General features: G+C 43.8%; 1 protein-coding gene across 1 annotated transcript in view; it reads left to right on the top strand.

Annotated features, from left to right (window-relative positions):
* LOC139380068 (HECT, C2 and WW domain containing E3 ubiquitin protein ligase 2a) overlaps positions 1-11,625 on the top strand; it is a 35,031-nt gene extending 23,406 nt beyond the window's left edge. The window contains exons 15-29 of the mRNA XM_071122530.1: positions 4,281-4,415; positions 5,040-5,142; positions 5,887-5,983; positions 6,108-6,191; positions 6,327-6,412; positions 6,690-6,810; positions 7,246-7,359; positions 7,512-7,664; positions 7,862-7,960; positions 8,327-8,456; positions 8,670-8,816; positions 9,318-9,432; positions 9,707-9,792; positions 10,101-10,213; positions 11,372-11,625. Of these exons, the coding sequence (XP_070978631.1) occupies positions 4,281-4,415; positions 5,040-5,142; positions 5,887-5,983; positions 6,108-6,191; positions 6,327-6,412; positions 6,690-6,810; positions 7,246-7,359; positions 7,512-7,664; positions 7,862-7,960; positions 8,327-8,456; positions 8,670-8,816; positions 9,318-9,432; positions 9,707-9,792; positions 10,101-10,213; positions 11,372-11,483 (1,695 nt within the window). The 3' untranslated portion in view covers positions 11,484-11,625. The remainder of the gene's footprint in view (positions 1-4,280; positions 4,416-5,039; positions 5,143-5,886; positions 5,984-6,107; positions 6,192-6,326; positions 6,413-6,689; positions 6,811-7,245; positions 7,360-7,511; positions 7,665-7,861; positions 7,961-8,326; positions 8,457-8,669; positions 8,817-9,317; positions 9,433-9,706; positions 9,793-10,100; positions 10,214-11,371) is intronic.
* Positions 11,626-12,162: the final 537 nt, after the last annotated feature.

The following is a 12,162-nucleotide window of genomic DNA, read 5'->3' as shown; positions in this document are numbered from 1 at the left end:
CGTTTAAGAGCAGTTGGAGGCCACGGAAGGAGTGTTGTATGGCATTGAAGCTCGTTTGGAGGTTAGATAGCACAGTGTCCAAGGACGGGCCGGAAGTATACAGAATGGTGTCGTCTGCGTAGAGGTGGATTAGGGAATCGCCCGCAGCAAGAGCAACATCATTGATATATACTGAGAAAAGAGTCGGCCCGAGAATTGAACCCTGTGGAACCCCCATAGAGACTGCCAGAGGACCGGACAGCATGCCCTCCGATTTGACACACTGAACTCTGTCTGCAAAGTAGTTGGTGAACCAGGCAAGGCAGTAATCAGAAAAACCGAGGCTACTGAGTCTGCCGATAAGAATATGGTGATTGATAGAGTCGAAAGCCTTGGCAAGGTCGATGAAGACTGCTGCACAGTACTGTCTTTTATCGATGGCGGTTATGATATCGTTTAGTACCTTGAGCGTGGCTGAGGTGCACCCGTGACCGGCTCGGAAACCAGATTGCACAGCGGAGAAGGTACGGTGGGATTCGAGATGGTCAGTGACTTGTTTGTTGACTTGGCTTTCGAAGACCTTAGATAGGCAGGGCAGGATGGATATAGGTCTGTAACAGTTTGGGTCCAGGGTGTCTCCCCTTTGAACAGCTTTCCAATCCTTGGGGATCTCAGACGATATGAAAGAGAGGTTGAACAGGCTGGTAATAGGGGTTGCGACAATGGCAGCGGATAGTTTCAGAAATAGAGGGTCCAGATTGTCAAGCCCAGCTGATTTGTACGGGTCCAGGTTTTTCAGCTCTTTCAGAACATCTGCTATCTGGATTTGGGTAAAGGAGAACCTGGAGAGGCTTGGGCGAGTAGCTGCGGGGGGGGGTGGAGCTGTTGGCCGAGGTTGGAGTAGCCAGGAGGAAGGCATGGCCAGCCGTTGAGAAATGCTTGTTGAAGTTTTCGATAATCATGGATTTATCGGTGTTACCTAGCCTCAGTGCAGTGGGCAGCTGGGAGGAGGTGCTCTTGTTCTCCATGGACTTCAGTGTCCCAGAACTTTTTGGAGTTTTTGGAGCTACAGGATGCAAATTTCTGCCTGAAGAAGCTGGCCTTCGCTTTCCTGACTGACTGCGTGTATTGGTTCCTGACTTCCCTGAACAGTTGCATATCGCGGGGACTATTCGATGCTATTGCAGTCCGCCACAGGATGTTTTTGTGCTGGTCGAGGGCAGTCAGGTCTGGAGTGAACCAAGTGCTATATCTGTTCTTAGTTCTGCATTTTTTGAACGGAGCATGCTTATCTAAAATGGTGAAGAAGTTACTTTTAAAGAATGACCAGGCATCCTCAGCTGACGGGATGAGGTCAATATCCTTCCAGGATACCTGGGCCAGGTCGATTAGAAAGGCCTGCTCACATAAGTGTTTTAGGGAGCGTTTGACAGTGATGAGGGGTGGTCGTTTGACTGCGGATCAGTAGCGGATACAGGCAATGAGGCAGTGATCGCTGAGATCCTGGTTGAAGACAGCAGAGGTGTATTTGGAGGGCCAGTTGGTCAGGATGACGTCTATGAGGGTGCCCTTGTTTACAGATTTATGGTTGTACCTGGTGGGTTCCTTGATGATTTGTGTGAGATTGAGGGCATCTAGCTTAGATTGTAGGACTGCCGGGGTGTTAAGCATATCCCAGTTTAGGTCACCTAACAGAACAAACTCGATAGCTAGATGGGGGGCGATCAACAGTAGCAGGTGGCAACAGTGAGAGACTAATGCTGGCCGCCTGGCCAAACCGAGCATTCGAGGGAGGAGGGCCTGGGTCAGGGAGGTGATCAAGAACCCAATGGTCACTCTGACAGAGTTCCAGAGTTCCTCTGTGGAGAGGGGAGAACCTTCCAGAAGGACAACAGTCTCTGCAGCACTCCATCAAGCAAGCCTTTATTGTAGTGGCCAGATGGAAGCCACTCCTCAGTAAAAGGCACGTCGGCCTGCTTTGAGTTTGTCAAAAGGCACCTAAAGAACTGACCATGAGAAACCAGAATCTCTGGTCTGATGAAACCAAGATTGAACTTTTTGGCCTGAATGCCAAGTGTCACGTCTGGAGGAAACCTGGCACCATTGCTATGGTGAAGAATTGTGGTGGCATCATCAATCTGTGGGGGATGTTTTTTCAGCAGCAAGGACTGGAATACTAGTCAGGATTGAGGCAAAGATGAACAGAGAAAAGTACAGAGAGATCCTTGATGAAAACCGGCTCCAGAATGCTTAGGACCTCAGACTGGGTCGAAGGTTCACCTTCAACAGGACAACGACCCTAAGCACACAGCCAAGACAATGCAGGAGTGGTTTCGGGACAAGTCTCTGAATGTCCTTAAGTGGCCCAGCCAGAGCCCGGACTTGAACCCGATCGAACATCTCTGGAGAGACCTGGAAATACCTGTTCAGCGACTCTCCCAGAGCTTGAGGATCTGCAGAGAAGAATGGGAGAAACTCCCCAAATACAGGTCTGCCAAGCTTGTAGCGTCATACACAAGAAAACTCGAGGCTGTAATCGCTGCCAAAGGTGCTTCAACAAAGTACTGAGTAAAGAGTCTGAATAGTTATGTAAATGTGATATTTCATTTATTTTTATTCATCCGTATTGTGTGTAGGTTGATGAGGAAAAAAGTGTATTTAATCAATTTTAGAATACGGCTGTAACATAACGAAATATGGAAAAAGTCAAGATGTCTGAATACTTAATGAATGCACTGTATAATATATACAGTACCAGTCAAAAGTTTGGGTATACTCATTTTCAGGGTTTTTCTTTATTTTTACTATGTTCTACATTGTAGGATAATAGTAAAGATGTCAAAACTAGGAAATAACACATATGGAGTGTATGATTAAAGTGATTAACAAATCTAAATATATTTGAGATTCTTCAAAGTAGTAACAATTTGCCTTGATGACAGTTTTGCACACTCTTGGAATCATGAGGCTTCATTAAAAGTTAATTTGTGGAATTTCTTTCCTTCTCAATGCCTTTGAGCCGATCAGTTGTGTCTGACAAGGCATGGGTGGTCTACGGAAGATGGCTCTATTTGGTAAAAGACCAAGTTCATATTATGGCAAGAACAGCTCAAATAAGCATAGAGAAATTACAGTCAATCATTACTTTATGACAGGTCAGTCAATCCGGAAAATGTAAAAACTTTGAAAGTTTCTTCAAGTGCAGTCGCAAAAACCATCAAGTGCTATGATGAGACTGGCTCTCATGAGGACCGCCACATGAAAGGAAGACCCAGAGTTACCTCTGCTGCAGAGAAAAAGTTAATTGGAGTTACCAGCCTCAGAAATTGCAGCCCAAATAATTGCTTCACGGAGTTCAAGTAACAGACATATCTCAACATCAACTGTTCAGAGGAGACTGTGTGAATCAGGCCTTCATGGTTGAACTACTGCAAAGAAACCACTACTACAGGACCCCAATAATAAGAAGAGACTTGCTTGGGCCAAGAAACATGAGCAATGGACATTAGACCGGAAATCTGTCCTTTTGGTCTGATGTTTCCAAATGTTGAAATTTTTGGTTCCAACCGCCTTGTCTTTCTGAGACGCAGGGTAGGTGAATGGATGATCTCTGTATGTGTGGTTCCCACCGCGCAGCATGGAGGAGGAGGTGTGATGGTGTGGGGGTGCTTTGCTGGTGACACGGTCTGTGATTTATTTAGAATTCAAGGCACACTTAACCAGCATGGTAACCACAGTATTTTGCTGCGATACACCATCCCATCTGGTTGCGCTTGGTGGGACTATCATTTGTTTTTCAACAGGACAATGACCCAACATATCTCCAGGCTCTATAAGGGCTATTTGACCAAGAAGGAGAGTGTTGCAGTGCTGCATCAGATCACCCGACCTCAACTCAATTGAGATAGTTTGGGATGAGTTGGACCGCGGAGTAAAGGAACAAGTGCTCAGCATGTGGGACTGTTGAAAATACTGTTTGAAAAGCATTCCAAGTGAAGCTGATTGAGAGAATGCCAAGGGTGTGCAAAGCTGTCATCAAGACAAAGGGTGGCTACTTTTGAAGAATCTCTAATATAAAGTATATTTTGATCAACACTTTTTTTTTTGGTTACTACATGATTCCATATGTTATTTCATATTTGTGATGTCTTCACTATTATTCTACAATGTAGAAAATAGTAAAAATACAGAATGAGTAGGTTTGGCTAAACTTTTGACTGGTACTGTATGTACACCTGCATGCATATACTGTAGTTTCTTTATCTATCTTACTGTACGTGGCTGGCTGTGTGTCTTCACAGCCCTTCTTTGTGGATCACAATCGTCGTTCCACTACCTTCATCGACCCACGGCTCCCCCTCCAGAGTGCACGCTCCACTGGCCTGTTGACCCACCGCCAGCACCTCAGCCGCCAACGCAGCCACAGCGCAGGCGAGGTGAGAGACTACTGCTGCATTCACACAGGCCACTTAAAAAAAAGTCTGACTGGACTGCATGACGGCATGCTAACTAGTGGACTAACCTACGTGTGGCTTGGCAATTTTCCTGGCTGGTTTGAAGAACATGCCAACTAACATCCAAAAAAGAAAATACCGCTGCAGTGGATGATATTGTCCGTCGTCGGCCTCATCAGAATTTGCCATTGTCTTGCTGAAAATGTTACATCTGGTTTCATCTTGACTGTGAACGCAGCAAACTGCTGTACTACTGCACCACTAATACAGGCTTGAGATCAGCTCTAAATCTATTCTATTACACCCACTACACCACTGACACACTGGAATACTGACCTGTGATCATCACTAAGACTAGCTGGTTTAATAAGACCTATATCAATCATAATGCTAATTAGCAAGACTAATACTAGGTTAATAGAACAAAAAATTCATAATGTATCAAAAAGATTGAAATGGTTCCTTAACCTCCTAAAATGGGTGTAAGTAGTAGTATGTTTCTATTGAAAACAAATGACAATGCTGGGTTTATGGCTGGGAGTTCCCTGATTGTGTCAATTGGTAGCAGCAGAGGGATCCGTCCTGACTCGGAGTGTCCCCTTGCAGGTGGTAGATGACACGCAACACTCCAACCCACCTGTCATGCCCCGCCCCTCCAGCACCTTCAGTGGGTCCACTCGCAATCAATACCAGGACCTCGTGCCTGTAGGTGAGTACACAAGCATGCACGGTAGGTGACCTAGCAGTTAGTGTTGGGCCAGTAACCAGAATATTGCTAGTTTAAATCCCTGTGCGGACAAGGTGAAAATTCTCCCCTTGAGCAAGGCACTTAACCCTAATTGCTCCACTTAAAGCTACAATTTGGTATATGACCAAATACACATAGAAACATGAGTTATAGACTTCCATTCCCATTGAAAGCAAGTCAAAAAGAGGTAGATCTATGTGTGCTATTTTTATGCTTCCTGTTCTGAAGTTTTTTTTGTTGTCTTTTACTGTACTTTCGGTTTTGTACAGCAGCTTCAAAACAGCTGAATATACAATATTTTAGTTATGGAAAATCTATTTCACAGTGGTTTAGATGGTACAATGATTCACCACACAATGACTGCTTGTTTTGTCACAAAACTGAAATTAGGCAATTTATTAGAATTTTAGCAACCCGGAAATGGCGGAGCAATTTCTGCATAGTGCATCTTTAACCCTAATTGCACCAAGGGTCCCTGGCCACGTCCCACTCTCTGAGGGTGTCTCAAGGGGAGTTGGGATATGCAAAAAAACATGTCTGTTTCACCCCTCAAACTCCTACAGGTTACCCACTTGTACATGCAGTGAAACAGGAAGAATATAAGCACACTCTATTTAAACTTTTTACACACACGTGCTATATACAGGGCTAACTTATGCACTAATAGACACAGTAATGTTGATATTTACACGGGTCTCTCCCCAGCCTACAATGACAAGATTGTGGCATTTCTACGGCAACCCAACATCATTGAGATCCTGCAAGAGAGGCAACCAGAACTCGTCAGGAACCACTCACTCAAGTAGGTCACCCCAATCACCATGGGAACCCTTTAGTCAGATATTTAACCCTTAATCTTAACCTCCTAAATGTATTATGATTATGCCAAACAGGAGTATCACGAATGTTAATGTGTTTGTCTGCAGGGAAAGGTTACAGTTCATTCGCAGCGAGGGTGTTTCTGGGCTTGCTCGTCTCTCTAGCGATGCTGATCTAGTCATTTTGCTCAGGTGGGACCTTTGTGTGCGTCTTTATGTGCTAATGTCTGTTTGTGATTGGTGTTTGGTGTATGTTTGTGTGTACGAGAAGGTATTGCGTGTCTGTCTGTGTGAGAGTGAGAATTTAAGTACTCCTCTCTCCCTTAGCCTGTTTGACGAGGAGGTCATGTCCTATGTGCCACCTGCTGCCTTACTGCACCCTAGCTACTGCTCCTCCCCTCAAAGCTCCCCTGGTGAGACCACACACACATATATTTTCTCCTCATGCCCTTCTTCTTCCCTTAGTCTTGCTTCTAATCGAAACTATCCATCCAAGAAAGGGCAAGATAATGAGAAAAAGCCTTGAGCTATAAAAGTAGCTTAGCGCTCTCAATTAGTGAAGTTTTGTGTTTTTTTTCCGAACCAAATCTATGCTAATAAAAGTTGTAATAATGAGATACAATTACGATATTCTGAGGAACTTGTCTATTTTTCATTCTCCTCTTCCTCCTCCTCCCGCCCCATTCTCAGGTACTCAGAGAGCTAATGCACGTGCCCCTGCCCCGTACAAACGTGACTTTGAGGCCAAACTGAGAAACTTCTATCGCAAGCTGGAGACAAAGGGCTATGGCCAGGGACCTGGGAAAGTCAAGTGAGTACTTGATGACGTCATTCAACAGGTTGAGAGAACCGCTAAATTTCAGCAGTATTCTGACATGGAATCACTGGTCACTTTAATAATGGAACACTAGTCTCTTTAATAGTGTTTACATACTGCTTTACTCATTTCATATGTATATACTGTGTTCTGTTCTACTGTATTTTAGTCAATGCCACTCTGACATTGCTCATCCTAATATTGATTTATTTCTTAATTCCATTTTACTTTTAGATTTGTGTGTATTTTTGTGAATTGTTTGGATCTGCATTGTTGGAGCTAGGAACACAAGCATTTCGCTACACCCGCAATGACATCTGATAAATATGTCTATGTGACCAATAAAATTAGATTTGTTAATTCCTTAAACTGTGTGCGTGTGTGCTGTGCCTGAGTGGGTTCATGACTGGCTGTTTTTCCTTCTTCCAGATTGATCGTTCGTAGAGATCACCTGTTGGAGGATGCCTTCAATCAGATCATGTGCTACTCCCGCAAAGACCTGCAGAGGAGTAAGCTGTATGTCAGCTTTGTGGGAGAGGAAGGGTGAGTGTTGCTTTTGTAGTTTAGGTCTTTTAATATTTTCTACACATTACCTTAAGTTTGCTCATTTGCATCGGTTGTTATGTTGTCTCTGTGTACATTGTTTATTTTCCATAATCTCAATACATGATTTATGAAACGTGTGTGTGTTATAGGCTGGACTACAGCGGCCCTTCGAGGGAGTTCTTCTTCTTGGTGTCAAGGGAGTTGTTTAACCCTTACTACGGTCTGTTTGAGTACTCTGCCAACGACACCTACACTGTGCAGATCAGCCCCATGTCTGCCTTCGTGGACAACCATCACGAGTGGTGAGTGACAAGTTTACACTACCAGGATGGATGGACGGATGGATGGATGGATGGATGGACAGGCGAGTGGTCGTATTTAGGAAGACAGACATGCTGTAGATAAAATAAAGAACAAAGACGCAGATAGACCTATAATAACATCTGACTTGTCATCGTATACTGTACATACTGTACCTAGCAATGTTGCTGTCTTCCAGGTTTCGTTTCAGTGGGCGTATCCTGGGCCTGGCTCTGATCCACCAGTATCTGTTGGATGCCTTCTTTACCCGCCCGTTCTACAAGGGCCTGCTGCGTATGTAAGTTTCTCAATCAGGTTCTCTTAGCTAGCAAATGGCTAGGGATCCTATCACGATGAACACCACATTTGTATATGTTTGACAATGCAACCACCCTGGCAAATTGCTAGTTATGCTTTAGCATAAAATAAATTATATGACAAATACACACCTCACTATTTTTTAGGTAGTAACTACTGAACTGGAAGGAGCTGAACAGACAGGATTTGGTTAGATTGATTTGACTTTTTAGTTATTCAGTTGCCATGCTTTCATTATGTGGTTGATATACACTCTGGAAAACATCATGCTAAATTACTAAAATGTTAATATAAGACTTAGTTATGAGATACATTTTTCACCTCTGTTGACCTTTGACCCCTACAGCCCATGTGACCTGAGTGACCTGGAATTCCTGGACGAGGAGTTCCACCAGAGTTTACAGTGGATGAAGGACAATGACATCGAGGACATGCTGGACCTCACCTTCACCGTCAACGAGGAGGTCTTCGGGCAGGTCTGTGTGTATGCTTGTGTTTTGAATAATGAATGTATTGTATGTATCTTCAATCATTTTAGACTACATACACTACCCTGCATTTGATATTTAATTGCTTGTTGCAATGTGTTGTATTTGGAGGTGAATCCTGACTTTACTTAGTCATTCATTGATGTCAATGGTAAGGTAGGATTCACCCTATATTGTGTTTCTATCTTTACGGCCCTATAGATCACAGAGAGAGAGCTGAAGCCAGGCGGTGCAGGTGTTCCAGTGTCAGAGAAGAATAAGAAGGAGTACATCGAGCGCATGGTTAAGTGGCGCATCGAAAGGGGTGTGGCTCAGCAGACTGAGAGCCTGGTGCGAGGCTTCTATGAGGTAGGGCTCTGTGTTTTGTGCAATCATGTGACATAGCAAGATTTTATTCTGTATTTTAAGCCTTAGACAGAAATTAGAATTACAGCAAAATCTAAGCAATTGTCTGAGGATAGTGCTGGAAAATCTGACATAAAAAGAAAAGGGGATAGTTTGATGAAAAAGCTTTAAATAAAGGTTCAAATCCAGGTTGTGACATAGTTACACAAAACACAGGGCCCTATGACATCACACACATCATTGATAATGGTCTATCATTGTCATATGTATTGGTCAAGTGGCATTGTATCCGCATAATGATGCAGCGCTACGTCAGCTATTGTGTAATAGATAATGATGCAGCAAGGGGTAATTTATCTGAAATAGATAATCATGCATGCCAATAACAATTTATGTGGTTACTCCTAATGTATTAGGAGTATATTAGTATTGTGATATGTCTTGGCCAGGTGGTAATGTCTCTGTAATAGAAAATGTATCAGAATTGTGACATGTGTTGGTCAGGTGGTGGACGTGAGGCTGGTGTCTGTGTTTGATGCCAGAGAGCTGGAGTTGGTGATTGCTGGCACTGCAGAGATCGACCTGGCCGACTGGAGAAACAACACAGAGTACAGAGGAGGTAGAGACCGAGGAGCAGCGGGGGGCAGTTTTAGCCTTGGAGAGTCAGATGGTGTGGGGGGATATTTTTCCAGCCAACTAGTAACGCCCCTGATTATATTAATCATCTAATGTTAGTCTTTAAAGATTTAGATCATGCCTTTGATGGAATCAGGTGTTACTGCTTGGCTCCGCACAACTCATGGGCACCACTTTTGTTACAGATTGTGCTTCTAAGAAGATCAGGCTTATTTTGGTCTATGGCTGATCGGTACACCTTTCATCCTTCTCCCTAGGTTACCATGACAACCACATAGTCATTCGCTGGTTCTGGGCAGCAGTGGAGAGGTTCAACAATGAGCAGAGACTCCGACTGCTGCAGGTACTACTTTTCAAGGGACACTCCAATATAGTTTGATACTGACGAAAGGCTGAGCTCCCCAGTCTTAACTTTGCTAACTCTTTATTTTTCAGCCCTGTTTCCACTGGTATTTATCTGGTATTGAAGGTGATATTATTTGGTAACATTTGGAACTTCCTGGTACAATTAATCCCCTAGTAACCGATAAATAATTCCGGGTAATATTGACATAATTGCCCTGTTAACATGTAGTTTCTCAGCAAAAACCTGGTCATTAGGCACTATAAAATAAAATGTTACCTAAATGGGGATTGTATATGTCTCCTTAGTTTGTGACGGGCACCTCCAGTATTCCCTATGAGGGCTTTGCCTCCCTCAGAGGTAGCAATGGACCACGAAGGTTCTGTGTGGAGAAGTGGGGTAAAATAACCTCCTTACCCAGGTATAGTACACCCCTCTGTCTGTCCATGTTTGCCTACCTGTTTATATGAGCTATTCTTATGTGCTATTCTTATGTGTGTGTGTGAGATGTATGCACATAAAATAGTGTGTATGCGGTGCGTGTAAAGTCATGGCCAAAAGTTGAGAATGACACAAATATTAATTTTCACAAAGTCTGCTGCCTCAGTTTGTATGATGGCAATTTGCATATACTCCAGAATGTTATGAAAAGTGATCAGATGAATTGCAATTAATTGCAAAGTCCCTTTTTTCTATGCAAATGAACTGAATCCCCCAAAAACATTTCCACTGCATTTCAGCCCTGCCACAAAAGGACCAACTGACATCATGTCAGTGATTCTCTCATTAACACAGGTGTGAGTGTTGATGAGGACAAGGCTGGAGATCACTCTGTCATGCTGATTGAGTTCGAATAACAGACTGGAAGCTTCAAAAGGAGGGTGGTGCTTAGAATCATTGTTCTTCCTCTGTCAAACATGGTTACCTGCAAGGAAATACGTGCCGTCATCATTGCTTTGCACAAAAAGGGCTTCACAGGCAAGGATATTGGTGCCAGTAAGATTGCACCTAAATCAACCATTTGTCGGATCTTCAAGAACTTCAAGGAGAGCAGTTCAATTGTTGTGAAGAAGGCGTCAGTGCGCCCAAGAAAGTCCAGCAAGCGCTAGGACCGTCTCCTAAAGTTGATTCAGCTGTGGGATCGGGGGAACAAAACATTGATATTTTAGGTCCAGGCCAGGAAACTCCCCAGACCTTAATCCCATTGAGAACTTGTGGTCAATCCTCAAGAAGCGGGTGGACAAACAAAACCCCACAAATTCTGACAAACTCCAAGCATTGATTATGCAAGCATGCCAGGGCAGATTGCAGAGGTCTTGAAAAAGAAGGGTCAACACTGCAAATATTGACTCTTTGCATCAACTTCATGTAATTGTCAATAAAAGCCTTTGACACTTATGAAATGCTTGTAATTATACTTCAGTATTCCATAGTAACATCTGAAAAAAATATCTAAAGAAACTGAAGCAGCAAACTTTGTGAAAATTAATATTTGTGTCATTCTCAACTTTTGGCCACGACTGTATGTTATGTGTATCTGTCAGTGCGCTCCTCTCACTATCAGTCTGCCTCTCTACAGGGCTCACACATGCTTTAACCGTCTGGACCTCCCGCCGTACCCTTCTTTCTCCATGCTCTATGAGAAGATGCTGACAGCCGTAGAGGAAACCAGCACCTTTGGCTTGGAGTAAACTCTCCAAAATGGCTGCCACAGCCAGGGGTCGAATTGGGAAAGAACAATGGTGGAGAGGAAATCCTGTCACCTTAGCTTGAGGCGAGACAGTACTCACAGTACACAATGGAAACTGAATAGACATCTACCAGAAATTATCATTTTGGAGAAGCAACAGAACTTTTGGGGACAATTTCACCACCAAGACAATCCCAATTTGCCCCCCCCCCCCCTCCGGCTTGGCTATACCTCCCGCCTCCATGATCCCACACTTCCTGGAATCACGTTACTGTTCCATTACCTGCACTGATGCCCTCCATTTGATTCCTGTGTACAACAACCACACTTGTGCTTTCTCTTATCTGTTTATTGGCCTTGGTTACTGTATCTCCTTTTTCCTACAGGGGCTCAGCCTGCCCTTCAAGTCCAGAGACACCTCTTCCTAATACCCTATGCTTCCTCCTGGATTGACCCCCTGTTCTGGACCTCGGAACTGTGTCTTTCTACTCTGGGACTGGAGACTACGTACACTATAATACATAATTTGACTAATTCCTTGTCTTCAAACACACACTCATTCACTCTCACACACTTTCAAGATGACTCTCATGATTAATTTCTGAGGGGATTAAATTGTATGTCACAGCTCCTAAGGTGCACCAAAGGCATTGACTCACTCCAAAACACACTGTACTTGT

The sequence above is a fragment of the Oncorhynchus clarkii genome, chromosome 22 (assembly GCF_045791955.1).
Source record: "Oncorhynchus clarkii lewisi isolate Uvic-CL-2024 chromosome 22, UVic_Ocla_1.0, whole genome shotgun sequence".
In the NCBI taxonomy this organism is placed as follows: domain Eukaryota; kingdom Metazoa; phylum Chordata; class Actinopteri; order Salmoniformes; family Salmonidae; genus Oncorhynchus; species Oncorhynchus clarkii.
The sequence above is the reverse complement of the archived record's forward strand: the minus strand, read 5'-3'. Positions and strand labels throughout refer to the sequence as shown.